General features: G+C 41.8%; 1 protein-coding gene across 2 annotated transcripts in view; it reads left to right on the forward strand.

Moving 5' to 3' along the window:
- The window catches only part of kiaa0586 (KIAA0586 ortholog), a 215,379-nt gene that overhangs the window by 130,724 nt on the left and 62,928 nt on the right, over positions 1–21,727 (forward strand). For both annotated transcript variants that reach the window (XM_039741637.1, XM_039741636.1), the window contains exons 11-16: positions 904–976; positions 1,735–1,992; positions 4,692–4,869; positions 8,781–8,942; positions 14,911–15,086; positions 15,288–15,368. In XM_039741637.1, coding sequence (XP_039597571.1) covers positions 904–976; positions 1,735–1,992; positions 4,692–4,869; positions 8,781–8,942; positions 14,911–15,086; positions 15,288–15,368 — 928 coding nt within the window. The remainder of the gene's footprint in view (positions 1–903; positions 977–1,734; positions 1,993–4,691; positions 4,870–8,780; positions 8,943–14,910; positions 15,087–15,287; positions 15,369–21,727) is intronic.

The raw sequence follows: 21,727 nt of genomic DNA on the forward strand, positions 1-21,727 counted from the left end.
ACGGAAAACTGTTTTGATATAATCTTCTTATGTAATACACTACCGTGGCTCTCTGTTTGTCTGTCCAGGACTTTAAATCACCTGTAACTTGCAAACCGTTTGAACTATTGACCTAAAATTTGATACGTGACATCTACTGTCCGCTCTCGAGGTGATGATTTTTATTACTTTTTATTTTGATTTTATTTTATTGTAGAATTAACTTTCGGAAGCATCCAGCAGGGCGGCGCATGCTTACAGGCACCATTCTCATCCCTACCTCCTTCGCCGTCACTTCCCCTACCTCTTCATATCTTAAATCATTCTTGAGGCAGATTGAAGACTTAAGTGCCAGCTTAAGTGAAAAATTAAACAAAACGTACTAAGTAATTGCAACACAAACACTGACTTACTCAGTTTTAACATGAAAAGATGCCGACGAAAGAAGAGAAGAAGCTGGCCTCTAGGTTGGAGAAAAGAAGAGCTGCTCTGGAAACAGCAAGCGCATCAACCTCTGAGCACACGAATGCTAAACGTACAGAGAAAGAGGATGAAAACTATCAGTCAAGTGTATTCACTGCACGTTATCGTTATTGCAGTCCGCCGTTATTGGTCGATAATAATTAATAATTGCTTACATTTATAAAGTGTTTGCCTGTTATCAAAATGGGTCCTCCATGTCTGTCCCTCATTTCCCTTTACAGTTCAGAAGTTTAAATGGGGTCTGTAAAATGGGTCCTCAAGCATGTAAAGTGCTAAGAGTGGATGGTTTTATTTCATTGGCACCTGTCATCATGCAGTATAATATGGCAGTTTTCAATCTCCATTTAGCTCCATTTGCTCCAAGCGTCGTCTTACAGTTATGTCTTTCCTTCAAATGCTTTTTGTCTTATGTTTCTTAACGATTTGTGCCTAACCTTTTAGGGATCCCACAGAAGAGGTTCGGATCAAGAAGACGGTGGATGCATGGATCAATATTATCAATAAGCAAATCCAGGTATTCTTTTTTTTATTGTAACTGTATGCATGTTCCCTGGACAAATTAATGGCAATAATGTGGTCTCCACAAACAGCAGTAGCCCAGATGACTTTTCATTCACAAGCTGTTTTTTTACTCGAGGTGGCTTACCTACCTCAGCAGTGACATTCATGTGACTCTGGTGACTCTTCCTGTGAAGTCAATAGACAGATTAGGAGAGCACTGCAGGGTCATGAGGCCGTTGGAAAGGGGTGTGTGGCGCGCCCGATATCTCTGCAAAAGGACGGAAGTCCAAGTCTTTAGAGTCCTGGTGCTTCCTGTTTGCGAGACATGGACGCTTTTTAGTGACCTGAGTTGCAGACTGGACTCCTTCATGTGTGCCTCTTCAGAGGGTCCTTGGTTACCGCTGCTTTGACTTTGTGTTGCTGATGGAGTCCCGAATGAGGCACATGACCTGCATTGTGAGGGAGTTCAGTTATGGCACTGCGGACATGTGGTGTGATTACCTGAGGGTGGCCCTCATTATTGAGGACCCGAGTAGCTGGACCAGGCCAAAGGGGACACCCACATAACACCTGGCTGCGGCAGATAGTGAGTCATTTCCGGAGGGTGGGACTGGGTCGCGTGTCTGACTGGGGGGGTGGGGGCAAGGTTGCCAACCAGGAACCCGAGCTGTTTTGTCGTGTGGTAGGTGCGGCAACGTGCTGTGCCATTGTATGCTCCCCAACCTGACCTGACCTAGATCACTGTCCCTGTCTTCCACATTTCATTCACAGGACGAATTTGCTTCAGAAGAGAATTTATTAAAAAAGCAAGGAAGGAAGGCAGAAGCACCCGTGCCCCCCTCTCAGAAAAGCACAGGATCTACAGAAACGACTTCACTCAAAGATGTGCCCCAACCAAAAAAGCAGATGAAAGCAGCTACAAGGGAATGGAAAACTCCAAGTAATGGTGGCATCCATAAAGCAGATAAGGAGCCGCCTGAGAAGAGTACTGTGCTGCAGAAGACTACACATCGGGTGCCACTGATGAAGGTGAGCATAACGGCAGTCATTAGTTCACGGGCTGACTGAGGTCTCAAGCTGGTATCAAATGTGTGGTAAACAAAGAAGTCATTGCAAGCAGAGAAATTTTCCACTGATTAGGTTTAGATAAGATAAAAGTTGATTAATCCCACAGGGAAATTCAAATACATACAACTGCAGAAACATTAAAAAATAAGGATACAGACTCACAGGGCAGATAATACAAAAAAATCAATCGATAAATAACTAAAAATAATCTTAACGAGTACATCAAGTAGAAGCATTAAATTGCCTGATAGCAGTGGGCAATGAAAGACCCCCAGAGGTGCTTCCTAGCACACTGTGGTGGAATGTGCCTGTGGCTAAAAGTGCTCCAAGAGAGCGCCACCAGGAGTGGATGAAGGATATTTTTCATGATGACATCCACTTTTGCCACCATCCACTTTTCCACAACGGCTTCCAGTGTGTCCAGAGCACCTGAGAAGTTTATTCAGACTTTTGAGCTCGGGTTGCTTCCTCAGGAGACCACAATACAGAACACCACACTGGCTACTATGGACTGATAGAACATTTCCAGCTGCTTGCTGCACACATCAGAAGACCTGAGAGTCTCCTTAGCAAGTTCAGTCTGCCCTGACCCTTCTTGTCCAGCACCACTGTGTTTTCTGACCAGTCCAGTTTGTTGTTTGTGTGGACCCCTAGGTACTTGTAGGTCTGCACCACTTCCAGTTCCCCCACCCCGAATAGTGACAGGTCTCCGAGGCGTCTTGATATGTCACAAGTCCACCACCAGTACTTTTGTCTTGCTGATGTTGAGTTGCAGGAACACCACAAGGTGAAGTTCTTCGTGACATTCCTACACTCTTGACTCGTCTCCATTATTAATGCCACCTATGATGGAAGAGTCATCTGAAAAATTCTGTAGATGTCAAGCGCTGGTATTGTGTTGGAAGTGTGTTGTGTAGAGCATGAACAGGAAGGGAGACAGGACTGTTCTCTGAGGTGCTCCAGTATTGTACAGGGTGGGTCAAAAAGAAGTACTGTACCACAAAAGTTAATTCTACCAAAAGATAAAATAAATTTCATTACGACACAAGAAAGGGCATACGAATAGATATTCTTCACTGTGTTTTAAAAATGATGTCTTCAAGGTGGTTGCCATCATTAGCGATACACTGTTCAAGACGATTTCTGAATGTTCGCATGACTCGTTCAGCCATTTCAAGGGGAATAGCGGCCATTTTGTGGCGAATAGCGTCCATGAGGATGTGTACCTTCGACTTGAGAGAGCCCCACACGGAGCGAGATCAGGAGAACGTAAAGGCCACCCGACATCGCCACACAGGGAGATCAGCTTCCCCGGAAACATCTCCAACAAAACTTGCATGGATCTCCGTTCAGGCCGTATTAGCTGTTGCCTCATCTGTGGAAACCAGGCATCCACCACATCCATTTCTTCCAGTTGGGACAGCAAAAAGTTCTCTAGCATTTCAATGTCACATTCTGAAGTGACGGTGACCGTTGTTCCCCCCACCCCTCGAAAAAGTAAGGGCCTAAAATGCCAAATTCTGCAATGGCGCACCAAACTGTAACATACTCGGTGTGTGGGGGTCTCTGATAAAGTTCACGAGGGTTGGTTTCAGCTCAGTAGTGAAAGTTTTGCTTATTTACCCATTCAAATGGAAATGTACCTCATCACTGAGGTCACGTGACAATGGCATCTCGATGAATGGTTTTCAGAATGATGGCACACAACCCTCTACGGCTCTCCCAGTCTCACTCAGTGACTTTCTGCACTGCCATCATTTTGTATGGTTGGAAATGAAGGTCCTCATGCAAAATCAGACGTGTTGGAAAAGCCGAAGGCAGAAGCGCACTGAGCGTCTAGGAGACTGCAAAATGGATGCCCTTACAGCGTGAATGTTTTCAGGTGTTCTTACAGGCTGAGGACGGCCTACAGATTTTCTGTTCAATGTTGGACCTGTCTGTCTAAATTTAGAATTGTTTTCTGATTTGGGACGTCACCGTTGGGAGGAATGCTGAAGTGTGTTCGGAAGGCGCATTGCGTAGTGATGATGGATTCATTGTTTTTGAAGTACGCACCAACAGCAAAAGCAACAGTGTGCACTGGACCAAGGCATGTGGCCAACTGAAAACTACAAGTAATCGCCCATCAAAGGACCCCCCACCCCTCTGCCTCTACCTTGCGCAATGACCTTGAGAACTGGGGGTCCTTCATTTTGACTCACCCTGTATTACTGCAAATGTTTGCAGTGCTGCATCTGTTGGAATGACAAATGCTTCCCATATGTCTGTTATGTGCCATTTTGTATAGGATTTGTAAAAGCAGTGTTAATGTTTGTGATGTGCCACCTGTTGGAATGAGACGCATAGCAGCTGGACAGACACTCAAGACACGCATCCTTTTATTAAGGTGGATTATCCAGCATGCTGTCATAGTAGTTTATTCTCAGTTGGTCCCAATCTACACAGTCTCTACACTCTTAACAACATCAACACTATCATCACTTGTGTCACATCGGATTCTCTAATGCTGGCAGAGCAGTACTGTCGTCAAAGGCAGGCCTCCTCTCTTGCTGATTTTCTGAAAAGATATCCCATTGTTAATTGTACAGCTTTCTGGGACTTGACGTATCTTTCTTCCATGGTGGCAGCTCACCTCTAGTTGTTTTGTTTTTTTGTTTCAGGTGCCATTTCATGGGCCAAAGCCAGAGATGGAGGCTGAGCAGTACCTTGAAAGAGTTTATGGGAAAGCTCTTTATCAAGGCCATCGCAGCTCCCTCAAGAAAGGCCCATATCTGCGCTTCAGTTCTCCTTCACCCAAAAGTAAACCTCTGAGGCCTCGAGTGGTGGAGAGCGTCAAAGGTTAGTGGAATGGAATGGCAGTCTGAGGCATCTCCTGCTTTCCACCTTCATCACTTTGTACTCCTTTATGCAAACCAAATTTATGGTAAGCTGTATAAATCTACACAAAGCAGAGTAGGCAGACAGCTGGGCCAGTAATTCAATTAGCCAAGTTTGACTTTGTAAGCACTATGCATATGTGAATAGATCATTTTTTTTTTTTTATAGAAGCTCAAGAAATATAACAAACATCAGAAAACTCATACACTTAAGAATTACAAAAAATTCGGACGTGAGCGTCAGTAGGCTTTGTGCCATGGGAACCAAGTTACCCAAACTGTTATCTAACATTTCAGTAATTATTTACCGCTCTGCTGCTGATCTTTGTGATTGCAACATAGGTCATTACGATAGCAATTGATGAGAAGAATTCATAATTAATTGCAGAATTAGGGTATTTGTGGGTTCCTCTAGAGTGCCTCTTTGTCTCGCACGATTTGGCTCAAAAACGAATCAACACTTCGTCATCTCATAACAGGTTTAAGTTTCGAGTTTGGTATTTTTCTGTCCAGCTCTTTTAGCTCTAGACCGTCCTCAAGAAATTGTGACACAGACACACACCCATCATCGAGATGTCAATGTTTTCAGTATGGGGGGACCCTAAAATGTTGAGATCCGTCAAAAACAGAAATTGAACTTTTTTACAAATCTAAAGCTTTCAGAAAACAACCCCAAAGACAATAGGCTATGGTGGGGGAGGACAAAATTCAAAAGGAGAAGAAACGTCAGACTTGTCCTAATGTTAGGAGATATGACAGATCCCAGTAGCGTTTCTTGATACACTTGTGATGTATAATTTGTTGGCTACAAGTACTTAATAATAAGGCGCCAGAGAGAGAATCTGCAGCATTGTTCATAATGGCCATCAGTTTCACCTCCATTCTCTCCTCCTCTACAACCTCCAGAGGGACCTTCTTTCTAAATTAGCTTGTTAGTTCGGTAGGCCTGTCAAAGTGATGTTACCAGCCCAGTAGACCATAGCATCGAAAATCACACTGGTAATAAGTACATCATGCAACCCACCTTAAAGGAGTACCTAAAAGAAAATCAATACAATAAAACGTGACTTTGTATAGCACTCCTCACTGTCAACAGGCGCACAGCGCTCTGAACAATTCTCAGTTAAAATACAAGTATAAATTCTATTAATTACTACATATAGAGCTGGTACACATATAAACGCAGATATGTTAAAACACACAGGGAACAAAGTAAAAACTGAATAAACAGAAATGAGAAAGTTATAACGTCACAGTCCCAGAGACTTCGGCCAACTTGCCGCCTACCCTCTCCTGGTCATTCTGTAGTGGAGTCTGTGCTGACCATCCAATCTAATGAGAGAATCTTCCCATCCAATTACTCCATCACTCCTTTTCCACATACAGGATAGCAGCCTGGCAGTAGAGCAGTGGCACCAAGTGCCACATCCAGATACCGAGAAGAGAAACAGAATGGAGGAAGGGTAATAACGGTGACAAAATATGATACTTTATATTTCTGTACAAATTACTAACAAACAGAAATGCAGAAGTCTTAGATTGGTGTGCTCACCAGTTACACATGAGACTTGGGTTCATTATCCTGCACGGTAATGCAGGCATTGGTTGTGGACATGTGATATACTGTATATAATCTATCTATCTCTCTCTCTCTCTCTCTCTCTCTCTCTCTCTCTCTATATATATATATATATATATATATATATATATATATATATATATATATATAAAAATCCAACATCTGTCTGATTTTCACAAGAATACTACAGAATTAGATCAGGTTTTTTTCTATAATTTGCTTGAACATTCCGGTTGATTTTGCGACTTCTCTCATCACGCTAAGGATCATAGTTTGCTTGCAGGAGCGATATATTCGTTATTCACCCCTCCCTCACACCCCATACTACTGCTATTCTTTTTCATAGCCTTGTCACTTCTCGTCTGGATTATTGCAAATCCATTTTCTTTGGTGTTTCTAATTATAAGCTTCAACTGGTCCAGAATTCAGCTGCCCACCCATATCATTACTAGAACCCCCTCTATTCACCATATCACTCCTTGGCTTTCCAGTTCAGTTCCGAATTTAATTCAAAATTCTCCTACTGACTTTTAAGGCTCTCCACAACTTCGCCCCTCCAAATCTGTCTGACCTCCTACATGTTGCCATTCCCTTCTGTACCCTGAGATCCTCTTCCTCCATCCACTTGACTGTCCCCTTTGTCCGTCTTACCACTATGGTGCTCCCTACCATCTGAGCTTAGAAATATTGAATCATTTTCACTTTTCAAATCTAAACTTAAAACTCATTTTTTTTAAGACTAATTTTTCTCTTTGATTACAATTGCTCTGTCTAATTTTAATTTTTGTATTTTACTTTTATTTATAATCTGTGTTTCTTTTATTGTTCGGTGTCCTTGAGTGTTTAGAAAGGCGCCTACAAATAAATAAATGTATTACTAATCCGAGACAGACGCTGCGGGCCGAGGGGAGAGGGAAGAGTGAAGTCAGGAGTGGGGAGTCAGTCTACCTCTGTGTTTTGGAGTGTGCCTTGCTTCTGCTTAGCTAGCGATACCTATTTGTTTACTGATGTTTAAAGTTTGTCCTGTTTCACTACTATGCGGGCAGTGCCGCGGGGGACAGCTAGTATATATATAAAATCTAATGTCTGTCTGCTTTTTACGAGAGAACTACTTAACGGATTTAGACCGGGTTTTTTTTTCTAGATTTTGCCTGAACATTCCGGTCTCTCACTGCGATAAGAATCATAATTCGCTTGCAGTACCGATTTATTTGCACGAATCCAAGAGAGACACTGCAGGCCGAGTGGAAGGGGGTGTTTCCCCTCTTTACTCACACACACGCCAGCCTGCTTTGAAGTCACTCTACCTCGCGCCACTTGTTGGAGTGTACCTTGCCTCTGCTTAGCTAGCGATACCTGTTTGTTCAGCAGACATCATCATCTACAGATTGCTAAGGAGTAATGTTTGACGTTTTGGAGAGAGAGAGATCAGAGCCACAAGTGTTTTAGAGGGTAGCTGCTGAGTGACAAGAGAAGTCACGGCCACAAGCTCTTCTCCCCACACAGGGGACACTCTCCCGTCAGAGCTGAACACGATCAGATACAGTGGCAACATTTGACGTTAGAGCATACCTACCTTCCGCTTGGCCTGAATTAATTTTTTTTGTTTTTTTAAATTGATTTTTAAAGTTTGTCCTGTTTCACTACTATGCGGGCAGTGCCGCGGGGGACAGCTAGTATATATATTAAATCTAATGTCTGTCTGCTTTTTACGAGAGAACTACTTAACGGATTTAGATCGGGTTTTTTTTTCTAGATTTTGCCTGAACATTCCGGTCTCTTACTGCGATAAGAATCATAATTCGCTTGCAGTTCCGATTTATTCGCACAAATCCAAGAGAGACACTGCAGGCCGAGTGCAAAGGGGTGTTTCCCCTCTTTACTCACACACATGCCAGCCTCTTTTTGAAGTCGCTCTACCTCGTGCCACTTGTTGGATTATACCTGTTTGTTCAGCAGACATCATCATCTACAGATTGCTAAGAAGTAATGTTTGACGTTTGGAGAGAGAGAGAGATCAGAGCCACGAGTGTTATAAAGGGTAGCTGCTGAGTGACAAGAGAAGTCACGGCCACAAGCTCTTCTCCCCACACAGGGGACACTCTCCCGTCAGAGCTGAACACGATCAGATACAGTGGCAACATTTGACGTTAGAGCATACCTACCTTCCGCTTGGCCTGAATTAATTTTTTTTGTTTTTTTAAATTGATTTTTAATGTTTGCCATTATTCACTACTACGTGAACAGAGCCACGGGGGACAGCTAGTCTTTAATAATACTGCTTCTTGTTTCAGGCGTCAAGATGAAGTCTGCTCGCACCCAGACGAGTTCCATTCCTGTTAAAACACATGTCAGGCAACGTCTGCCAGAGAAGCCCACAGAGCGGGGTGTCATCGAGTCCTCATCAGCCAAAGGCCCATACGAGAGCCCAGTGATGCCAGTGGCTATTCCTTTAGGTGAGTGATTTGCTTCTACGCTGCATTTTGCAACATATCCCTCACAGTTTAGTCTTCTTGTGTCTTTTGCAGTTTATTTAATTTGGTTCTGCATACCATACTGTCACACCTCAGGGTCCTGACCCACACCGTCTCAGTTATTACCTTGTCTTTTTTTTTTTTTTTAATAATTTTATTAATTTCATTGTAATCATGCCATACAAATAGATCAATTTTTACAAAAAATAGTATTGAAAACAAATCGACCCCCACCCCTGAGAGAAAGAGCATGGCCAACGGGGTAAAACGTAAGGCTTGTAAACATACCTAAATTGACGAGTTTAATAGGGCAATAGAGATGAATGGAGAAGAAAAAGAAATGCGGAGAGAATTACTTCCTCGGTGCTTTAAGAGCTTAGTCTAAAATATTATTGATTAGATTCTGCCAGGTTTTGAAAAAGTTCTGCACAGATCCTCTAACTGAGAATTCGATTTTTTCCAATTTCAAATAGCATAAAACATCGGTTTCCCACTGACGCTTTAAATCGGACTTATTTTAAAACCCTCATATATATGTTTGGTATCATTCTTTTCAGAATATATGAAACTTTAATGTGATGTTGTTAGATTTTCAGATTCCTATTCCGTTTTTTAAATTATAAACTAAAAAATATCAAGAACTCACATCCCGCAAGGCAAGAATTTGTGCCAAGAGATTTAACCACTCCCGGGGCTGGAAATCAAAGACAAAGGGTAGATGACAAAGACAGGTGCTGTACAGGCTTTTAAATGTTCGAAGCGGCGTGCGAGAGGCACATCATGCCGCACGGCAACAGCAGCAAGCCAGCAGCTGATCGAGCAAAGAGGAGGTAAAAAAAAAAAGCTATTTGTTCCTATTGTTTCACCGTTTAAGAGGGGGTGTCTCCTTGGGGGTGCGTTCAGCCCCCGTCTTCACAACACGAGTGGCAGAGATGCAAAGTCAGCAGGGGGTAACCTCCTAGTCATATTATAAGCCTTTAAATACGAGTCCAATAATAATAATAAAGTCAGGTAGCCTAGCAAGCCCTAAAACAAAAAAAAACAAAATAAACTCCAGATTATTTGGAAGAAAAATAAAACAAGTAAAATCTGCAGGGGTTCCAATGCTCAGACCAGTCCTCACTGTTTTCAGGTTTTCTCCCAGAGGATTCGATGCAGTGGACAACTGAGAGACACACCTGCCTCCATTCAGGCCACATGAGTCGTCTCCTCACATTTCTTTCATGTGCCTGCGAGGTTTTTATGTTTGCTGGAAGTGGCAATCAAATCAAATCAAATGAAAAGCTTGGGTCTCTCCACAAAAGATGCCCAGGACTGTGGATAGTGGAGGGAACAGATCTGGGGGGGCAAATGGCTAATCTGGGTAAACCTGGAAAAAAGTCTGATCAACTGACGAGGATGAATTTACATTTTCTTTTCATGCAGATGTATAAGGGAGGTTCAGGGTCAGCAATTAGAGGTTCATCCTTAAAGATGAGGATTCAAGCTTTCCTGTATGGCAGTACTAATAATCTGTAACTTTGACAAAAGAGCCACATACTATTGTTAATATTTGTCCTTCCAACAAATTTGCCTACTTGGATCATATCAGCTATCGGTAGCAGGACAGAAGCTGGGCTTTGTGTGTGCAGATACGCTGACCTGTGTGTGATACCCCTCTCTTAGTATTAACTTGCCAGTGTTATTCTTAAATATTTGCCCTCGGCAGTTACTTTTAACACCTTGGCTGTTGTAGCCAGCAGTCCACTTTTTCTGTCACCGTAGTTTTGTTAGCAAGCTGCGATCCTTAAGTCTGTTAGTGTCCAGGCAAGTGACACCTGGCCACGGATGTCGTGATTGTTGGTTAGTTTACAAGGCCTGGTTTTGGTTATAATGTGCCTTACCTGAGTCTCTGTTTCAGATACAAGTCACTGGTTGTTTTGAAAAGCATGAAGACAACAAAGGTAAAAAAAAAGCTGTTGTGTCCGTCCCTTATTATGTTGGCGTGTGTAGTTCATGGAACCGAATGGGTGCACACTAATTGGGTGTACGGTGCAGCTGTCATCACCTGGGGGACACTGCGTGTTTTGTGGTGATGGACAGACTCTGACAGAGTTGCTTCGAGGCGTTAGGGTCAGATAATCAAGACACAGAGACAGATAGCTGCCACTGCTATTATTAAGTGTAAGTTCATGTGTGCCTGTGGCTTTGTGTTCCTACACTCGTGTAGCCAGATAATGAAGACGTATTTCATTCAGAATTCAGAATCGGCCCCTAAATCTGTGCGAATGGCAAGCGAGACTTCTAGGCACTCGTAGCGACATTGGTGCATATCCTGTTATGTTGTTTCTGGCCGTCATTTCCTAGGTGATCAACTGACTGTGGGTCACGTGTGTTTCTGGTCATGAGATGGCTTCTAAGCAGCAATTTTATTTTGACGAACAATTCAGGTAAATTACCACTTTCAGTAAGCAGAAGTGGGTCAAAAGTTGCAAGACTTTAGTAATGTGTGTAATGTAATACTTGTGCACAAAATTTCTTTTACGTAAAGCAAAAACCATTTGAACGTCAGATGGAAAATTGCAATTATCTCAAAAAAACGGTCGCTCCTCGAAAAAATGCAAAGCGACAAAAAATACTTGGTGTGGTGTGAAATGATCAAATTTTTAATATTTTTGGGGCAACATTGCAGGTAAAGTAACACTTCCGGTTAGCGGAAACAGCTCAAAAGTTGATAGAAATGTATGTTTCATACTAGGGCTAGGCCATATTATACCTTTCATGGTAATACCGGTACAATGTTAGACAATGATAAGAAAATGAAATATCGCGATAGAATATGGGTAAAACGCGCATGCACAGTGCCTTTGTTTTCATACGCACATGGTGGAAAAAGCGGCGACGGAGTATGAGAAGGGCGAAAGCGGATCGTTGAATGAAATAAATGAATCAGAATTGGTTTGTAAAAATGGTGCAACTTCAGTGGTGTGGAACTGGTTTGGTTTTCGCCCGTCAGATACCCAACAAAGCACAATTGTTTGTAGAACATCCAAGCGGGCCGTCGTGGCGAAGGGAGGAAACACCGCAAACCTATTTCATCATTTGAAGCAGAAGCACTTGTTGGAGTACAACAAAGCTGTTAAAGCACGTGAAGAGGCGTCCGCTTCAACTAACGTGGTGGTGAGACCAAAGAAGCTGACTCAACAAACAATCGGCGTAGCTTTAAATAGCTGCACGCCTTATGACAAAAGTAGCAAACTCTGGGGTGAACTAACTAATGCAGTGGCGCATTGTTTAGCCAGGGATATGATGCCCGTTCAGAGTGTGGAAAGAGAAGGTTTCACAAAAATGCTTAAAAAGTTCGATCCACGCTACAAGCTGCCCACCAAGAAATACTTCTCTAAAGTCGCCTTGCCTGCTTTATATGAAGAGGTCCGTACTGAGGTGTCAAATGCATTATCTTCGGTGGAGTTTTTTGCGTCCACCACGGACATGTAGTCAAGCCAAACATCAGACCCCTACATGAGCCTCACAATACATTACGTGGACAAAGACTGGAAGCTACAAAACAAGTGCCTTGAAACAAGTTTTTTTCCCCCCCGAGGACCATACTGGGGAAAATATAGCCAAAGGGTTAAAAGAGTTCCTCAGCTCGTGGAATCTTCAGGAGGAAAAACTGCTTCGGACATCGCCTGCACATTGCAATAGGTAAGTTAATTATAACGCAGTGTTCTCCCTAATTTAGTTCAGCGCCCAGCTGTCATCTCGCATGACATTGTGAGATTACAGCCGCAGATCTGCAGGCACAGGCAGATCTAATGATCTGCAGAGATGGCAAGGGATGAGCGGGCGGGTGGGCAAATGCTGCTAAAGCTAATAGCGGGTGTCGAGGCAGAGCAGAGTTCACAAGCAAAGACTATAGGGAGGTGGGGTTTCGAGGGGGCGTAGCAGCTTAATACAGTTGCAAGGAGTATGGAGAGGAGGGCGGGCGAGAGGGGGCTGTACATGCTAATAGCGGGAGCGAAGCGGCAGTTTACAAGCAAAGAGGATGTGGAGGTGGGCAGGCAAGAGGATGTCTGATAAAATAAAAATAAAAAAAAGTCTAGTGAAACCAGCCTGTCAGATATCAGAAAAAAGGCGTCAGGAAGTGATATCTCTGTTCTCAGCGTCAGCGCAGTCTGTATAGTGCGGCCGAGCGTACAGCAGGTCTCTTCTTGTAAAGTACATAGCAAACCAATGTATACACATACAGTTGTTTAAGCATTAGGTGTGTTCTGTGTGCAAAAATCCTTGTAGCACTCACTGTGGTTCCTGTTTAAAGTGACCCCATCTGCCATTCCTATATTTGGACCTGCGTCCATATTGCAAAACATGCGCAGAAATCCTTGCAGCACACGCTGTGTCCTGAGCAAAAGTTTTGTCACTGAATTGCTGAGGGTTTTGTACGGAAGCGTATTAGGGCCACGGTGAAGAAAAAGAAAATACGGACAAAGTAAAAAAAAGCTATGTCGAGAATAAAGTTGAGATGGTAACTTTATTCTCAACATTTCCACTTTAATCTTGACGCTTATGACGAGAATAAAGTCGACATGTTGCTACATAACTTATGACAAGGGTTTAAGAAAATCTAGTAAATTAAACATTCATTTTAAGATGAAGTTTAGTTTATGATGTTCTACTTTAATGACAAACTACGAGAATAAAGTCAACATGTCGAATTTAATCTCGAGATAAACGGCGAGAATAATGTAGAAATGTCGAGATTAAAGTGGAAATGTCGAGAATGTGTACCTGCCGTAGTGCAAGTGTGAATTGAATATCCAACAGGCTCTCCCTTTACCACTCAAAAGTCTTAATGTTGGTAAAAATTCACATTACACCCCTGAAAGAATAATGCAAGAGCTGCTGGATGTCTTAGCATCAGAAATAAAATCTAACATACTGAAAAATATACACACATAAAAGTGTTTCATTATTCTGTGTGATGAAACCACAGATATCTCAGATGTAAAACAATTAATTATTTACATTAACTATGTTTGTCAGGTCACTAAAGAGGTCAGAGTTAGTTTTGTATCAACCCGCAATATGATTAACTGCATAGCGGAGACTATAACCAACACACAGAGTGAGACTATGGACACTCTAGGCTTGAATTTTATGTTATGTGTTTTTAAGTTTTGTGGATATTATACATGGATATGCTCAGGATATGTCAGCCCATTTCCACTGAAAATGCCTTTTGGTTAAACTGTCAGCAAGGAAATTTGCATTTGCACTGTTACATTTTTATATAGCTTTAAGGCACATAAAAACAGCTGCTTGTTTAAGTGAAAATAAATTGAAGGGTTTTTTTTTGCACTAATAAAGGTGTAGAGTTGTAAAGTATTTTGTCTCGTGCCAATCATATCGTCAGTTATATCGTTATCTCAAATGTTCAAATATATATAGTGATAAATATTTTTGGCCATATTGCCCTGCCCTATTTCATACCTAATACTTGTATGCAAAATTTCGTTGACCAAAGTGAAGGCATAATTAAATTATTGTGTTTTACACACAGAGACAGACACACAGACATAATTCCAAAAGTGGTATCTTGTGACTCGGGAAGGTCTAAAATGTTGAGATTCATCAAAATCTCAATCTAATTTTTGGACGATTCCAATACTTTGTATACAAGAAAGTAAAAAAAATAATTCTGGATGACATTGGAGGCTTCATATACGTGAGTATCTTTATCTTTACATGGGATGCATTAGTAGTAGCTGGCCAGAATCTGTCACCAATAAAGTGAGCTCCTCTGGCTTCATGTAAAGCTGAACACACCCTCTAGGACATGCCAGGCGGAATGGCATGATGGGTGGACTGCCCTTCCATTTGACCATGAGTTCCACACATTGTTTTTTTTTGTTTTTTTTTACCAGTGACATCCATCTCCAAGCTCATTCTCTTCTCACTTATTTTGCAGGGAAGCCCATCATTGGTGGCTGGGTTGCTCCACCTGCTGGTTCCAGACCTCAGCAAAGCGTGACAGTAACACTGTCTGTGCCACCGTCACCACCGAGGAGTCGAGTGAAGAAAGCCAGCGTTGCCATGGTACACATGAAGTCTGAGCAGAAGGAACCTCCCCATTTGACGGTGCAGGTGAGAACACCTCACCTCGTTTGTCTTTATTGTATTATGGTGATATTCAGTATCACTATTTCATATCTTGCTGCTGTCCTGGTACTGAGTAGATTATGGCTGCTGAGATTATCTTCTGTGTTCCACTTCATGGGAGGTTGCTGATCTGGCTGGCTTGACGCTGCCGTTGAAACTGACGGTGTGTTTTTACTTGTGCTACAGGTGCTGCCAAACGTGGACATCGACAGCATCTCCAGTGAAAGCACAACGCCAACACCTCCTCCCGCTCACGTGGACATGAAGGTACAGTCATAGTTTATTGTTCAGTTATCTCCGTAGCTCACGCAGGTGAAGTCTTTCCCCAGGCCAAGTGTCAGCATCTTGCATAACATATCTGGCTGCCATCTGTGTGACATTTTATGCACAGGCCAATGTTCTTTTATTTTCAGAGTTGTTAAATGAACATTTTTTTATGTTCATATTGAGCTAAAATCCACACCAAAAGTCAGTAAGGTGATTGTGTTGTTGGGCTGATTTTTAATGAAGGTTTGTGTCTTGTGTATGTAACAAGTCTATAATGAAGTGGTGCCCTAATGCCCTTGGCTGTCTTCTTTCGTTCACCTGGGTCACATTCCCTTGCCTGGGTGGGACACTCCTATTAATGGCTGAAGGGGTCAGGGGTGCCTGCAGGTTTACCACTTCCTGCCTGAGTTGGCTTAGGGTTACTCGAAACTCAATTTTTCTTCAGATTTTAATACGAGGGGCCCTGAAGATGGGAAATAGCCCAATCACATTAGTGGCAATGGCCCATGCATTTCTGGGCACTCATAGAGGCCAAAAACGGATGGCTGAAATTTGGACTGATTAGGTTAGGGTTAGATTAATGTCAGGATAATATTATATCTATCTATTATATAAAAAAATCTTGGGTTGAGACGTGATCATTTCGGAGAGACACTTTGAAGTCCCACGAGACTTCTTTTACGTCATCCATCCATCCATTTCCCAACCCGCTGAATCCGAATACAGGGTCACGAGGGTCTGCTGGAGCCAATCCCAGCCAACACAGGGCACAAGGCAGGAACCAATCCTGGGCAGGGTGCTTTTACGTCATGCTACTTACAAACAATTTCTCAGAGACACTTTAACGTCCCATGAGACAAAAGGACAGCTGCTGTACAGGCTTTTAAATGATCGACACGTAGTGCGACATGCAGATCACGCAGCTCAGTAGCAGCTAGCAGACAGCCAGCAACTAATCTGTCTGCATCTCCTTACCGTGCATTCGGCTCCCTCCCATTCACAACGCGAACGGCAGAGACGCGAAATGGCTAGCGTGAAGCATAACCCCCCCCTGGGTGTGGGGGTTGTGAGTTGAGCAAGCAAAACAAGTAGGGGGCAAAGGCCCTTAGTTATATATATTATTGTATACAATACTAGGGGGCTTAGCCCCCTGCTCGCTTCACTCGCCAATTCCTGGGCTGGCGCTAAGCACTGGCCACTTTGCGGTTCAGCCGCTCGCGTATGGGGATGCAGATGTACAATTTAAACAGATTGTTATTTTCATGTGAATTGTTACATATGCATAATAGAACTAACTATTTTACATTACAGCAAGTAATTAACCATATTAAAAAATAGTCAAATGTAATAATTTGAAAGTAAATTATGTTTTATGTTGCGTTAGACTTATTCGTTGTGTTGTGCGATTTCGTTCTGGTTGGATTTGAAATTAACGTGCAAATACTTTTTAAACTTACACTTTTACTGTAAAACTTCAATAAAAACAATTTTTTGAATTACATTTTCGTCAATATCACATTGAATTTTGATTCTGTGTTTGCACTTGCATCGTGACAACACAACATATAACTGCCTGTGAGTGAAATTCGTTTCTTTCTCTCTAATAAATAAAACGACTTTTTCGAATGTTTGTCTCTGTTATTTGTTAATTGTCTTTGCAAAAGCTATTTTAATGGGAAACTGTTAACGTTTTAACGTGAATGGCATATCAAGATTTCCTTTGGTGTCTAATGTTATCTGCGGAAGATGTACTACATTACCTTTCTTGGATACGTCCTTCTTTCAACAATAATTTGGCCAGTGGAAGACCAAACGGTGTTAACGGTTGTAGATATTCTACGTGATATTGTAAGTTGATGTTTTCATCTTCCGCACCATCACCACCAACTGTTTCAGCAGAGTCTATTGATACGCATTTAACCAATTTTCCGTGTAACCAATCGACAAATTTTGCGTTAATTCGTTTGAATTCATCGTTTCTCAGTGCTAGGATTGCCCGTGTACTCATTTCTTCTGTTGATAACCCTTTGTGATGAAATTCTTCAATAAGATTTGGACATAATAAGTCTTCTTTTATTGGGAACTTAAAGTGAGAAAAATGTATAAGAGCTGAGAGAGCAGGAAGCGTGTCTGTCAACAGCATTTACACGAATGAGAGGTGAGAGGACCGTGGGTGTGGTTGAATCAGGTTGAGAGGAGGGCAGGACTTGAAAAAAATCTCATGGACAAAGTCTTGTCTCACGGGACTTGAAATTATCTCTTTGAGAAAGTCTCATATCTGGATTTCCTTTTATAATAGAGAGATGTTATCAGAATAATATAATATATTAATGTCAGAAGAAAGAGATAAGAGACAGTATGGTGGCATTGCCTTCTGCTGTGTGTTCATTTTGTTATGACTCTCACCTCATTTGCTTCAGTAACGTTCCTCATTGGCGTTTTTCACCTTAACAGTCCGACTTTCAGAAAGACCAGAAGCAGGTTCTGGTTTGACTGTCTGCCATTCATTTCTTTGTTTTACACTACATTGTATTTGTAGCTTTAAACTAATTTGCTGTATTTGTAATCAACCACCACAGACAATCGTACTCTCACCTATTGACGCCTGCGTTAGACTATTAATTAGGTTTGAATGATCATTCAGTTTGTTCATGACAACCTCATTTCATTGTCTAGATTTGATTTCTGTTTTATTGCAAAAGTTTTAGATTTGTCAAAAATGTCGATTCCTGTTTTCAACGGATCTCGACGTTTTAAGGTCCCCTGACACCGAAAAACATTGATATCTCGATGATAGGTGAGTGTGTGTCTGTGCGCCACAGTTTCTAGAGGACAATCTCGAGCTAAAAACGGCTGGATGGAAAAACACCAAACTCAAAATGTAAAACTGTTATGAGATGATGATGTGCTGATTAGCTTTTGAGCCAAATCGTGTAAGAGTAAGAGGCACTCAAGACTCTCTATGGCAGGGGCGGGCAAATCGTTCCTAGAGGGCACTGCAGGTTTTTGTTCCAACCCAATTGCTTAATAAGAAGCATTTATTGCTCAAGTAACACTTCTGTTTCACTTTTGTTGTCTCATTCATTAAGATTTTGAACCCTTACTGCCTATTTTAGTCTTTTAGTTTTTAATTGCTCCTAATTAGCAATAACGTGCAAATGACAAAAGAAACCAGCAGTTCTCCATTTACACCTGTGAGTATTTATTGTGCACTATTTGGTTTAATTAAATACTTGGAAGGAAAGTGAAGAGTAAAAAAATGAAGGACAGAGAATTACTCTTCTGGTTTTAGACTTCAAATCATTTGGATGATATCCTTAGAAAGGAAAACAAATCTCGGCTATGAGAATGACGACCTGACATGACAGAATTAAAGCTCTGACAAGTCATGAAATTCAATTATTGGCAACAGTTGTTTTCTAATTATGCAACTGGGTTGGAACAAAAACCTGCAGCTACTGCAGCCCACCAGGACTGACTTTGCCCACCCCTGCTCTAAGGCTTGGGTGTCAAACTCCAGTCCTGGACTTTCACAGTGACTGAAGGTTTTCATTCTGTCTTCTTCCTTAGTGACCAGTTGTTGCTGCTAATTAACTTCATTTGCCTTAATTTTAATTAACTTGACTCAGGCAGCCAAACAATAATGAGACACAAAACAAGCCACCACATAATCAGCTCACCTGCACCCATCACACAATATCTGAAAATAAAGAACATTTATTTCTATAGCACACTTTCATACAAATAATGTTGCTCAAAATGCTTTACATGATGATAAAAGAGAAAAAGACAAAGTAGGAATTAAAATCAGAGAACACTAATTAACATAGAATAAAAGTAAGGCCAGGGAGGACAGAAAAAACAAAAAAAACTCCAGACAACTGGAGAAAAAAATTAAAATCTGCAGGGGGTCCAGGCCATGAGACCACCCAGCCCCCTCTAGGCATTCTACCTAACATAAATGATCAGTCCTTATTGTATTCAGGGTTCTCATGGAAGGACTTGATGATGATGGTCACGTGGACTTCTGGCCTTTAATCCATCAATGTAGGGACATCACGGCGCTTTGTTTAGGTGGTGGTGGCGCAGGTTGCCACCACAGAAAACCGGAAAAACAACAGAAGAGAGAGTAGGGGTTAGTAACGATTTTGGAGCCGCCATAAATAGTAATGATGATTAATTGAATATGAAGAGCATCAGGATTAAATTACAATGAAGTTATGAGAAAGCCATGTTAAAGTGTTGTGTTTTCAGCAGTTTTTTTAAAGTGCTCCACTGTATCACCTTGGTGAATTCCTATTGGCAGGCCATTCCAGATTTTAGGTGCACAGCAGAAGGCCGCCTCACCACTTCTTTTAAGTTTAGCTCTTGGAATTCTAAGCAGACACTCATTTGAAGGTCTAAGGTTACAATTTGGGATACAAGATGTCAGACACTCCGATATGTGGCAGAAAAGTAATGAGACTGGCAACACTGCAAGCGATCTGGCAGCGCTGCGCTGTTGTCCTTGATAGAGCACGTGTATCAGTACCCTCCCATAGCTCAGTGCGAGTTTCAACTCCTTCCGTTAACTACGTGATTTTTGTGACTGCTATTAGCGAAGTTGTGTTTTTGGTTGTGCGTCACGCAAAATGGAACAGCGAAATTTGGAGCAACGTTGTGCCATTAAACGGCAAGTGTGACGTTTGAAAAGTTAAAACAGGCCTATGGGGAACATTCTTTATCCTGAGCTCAAGTTTTTCGCTGGCACAAATCATTTTTGGAAGGCAGAAAACACGTTGAGGATGAACACCGTTCAGGGAGGACTTCAACTTCGAAAACCAATGAAAACATCGAACGTGTGAAGAATCTTGTGAGATCAGACCGTCGTTTAACATTAAGAATGTTGAGTGAACAATACATTTGAACAGATTTACCGTTAATCAAATTTTGACTGAACATTTACACATGCGAAAGGTCTGTGCCAAAATGGTGCCGAAAAACTGCCCTCTCCATAACAATTTTTGACCTCAAAAGGCATTCCTGTGGTTCCCCAGCCCCCTTATTCACCTGACCTCAGTCCGTGTGACTTTTTCCTTTTTCCTAAACTGAAAAATGTCCTCAAAGGACGTCATTTTGGGACTTTAGAAAACATCCAAAAGAGTGTAACGGACATGCTGAAGACCATACCGGTTGAAGACTTCCAGCGCTGCTACCAACAGTGGGAACAACGTCTCCATCGGTGTGTAGCTGCCCAAGGGAACTACTTTGAAGGGGATAACATTGATGTTTGAAAAAAATAAAAACTTTGGTACAGTAAATAAAAAATCAGTCTCATTACTTTTCTGCCACACCTCGTATAAGCTGGAGCAGATTATTTAAGGCTTTGTAAACCATTAGCAGTATTTTAAAGTCAATTCTGAATGTCACAGGTAACCAGTGTAGTGACATCAAAACTGGTGTGATGTGCTCAGATTTTCTTTCCCTAGTTAGGATTCTAACAGCTGCATTCTGCACTTGTTGCAGTTGATTTATGTCTTTTTTGGGTGGTCCTGAGAGGAGTGCATTACAGTAATCTGAAAGTAAGTAAAGAAAGGTGAAGGTCTTGATAAGGTTGATCTCTCAGGTCACCAAAACATTTTGACAATGTTCTTAGAAAAAACAGAAAAATCAACAGTTACGGAAATGTCTGCTGTGGCAGAATGAGAGCAGCAACAAGCCATGGAATTAACTAACTGTTTTAATTAACTCATTAAGAAACTCATTGAAGTGAAATTGGTTGGAGTTTGAAGCCCCAGTTCAGCTGGTCATCTGTCGTCTCATTTCACATCTCATTTGTGTTTGGCTGCCATTTCATGAAGAAGAGAATCAACTCAGAGGGCTGAATCCTTAAAAACAGGGCTCTTAGAATGAAGGGTAAAGGAGATAATTAGCAATGAAAAGGGTTGGAATGAAAACCTGCAGCCACTGCGGCCCTATAGGCCTGGAGTTTAGCACCCCCTGTACTAGAGGAACCCTCAAATACCATAATTCTGCAATTAATTATGAATTCTTCCCGTCAATTGCTATCATAATGACCTATTTTATGTTTGAAAGATCAGCATCAACGTGGTAAATAATTACTGAAATGTAAGATATAAAGCCTACTGACGCTCACGTTCAAATTTGTTTTTGTACCTGCTTATGTTGGTGTTGGTCACTTACAGTGGACAATCAACTTGATACATAATGCGTAACATGAATACCGTATTTACGCGTGAACCACGTGCACATTTTTTCCCGAAACTTAGCATTAGAAAATCAGGTGCACGTGATACACGAGGAAATGTAATTCTGTAATGTTTACTTGTTTACTGCTTGGGCTCGCTCGCTCGCTCTCT

This window comes from Polypterus senegalus, chromosome 18 (genome assembly GCF_016835505.1).
Source record: "Polypterus senegalus isolate Bchr_013 chromosome 18, ASM1683550v1, whole genome shotgun sequence".
Classification (NCBI taxonomy): Eukaryota; Metazoa; Chordata; class Cladistia; order Polypteriformes; family Polypteridae; genus Polypterus; species Polypterus senegalus.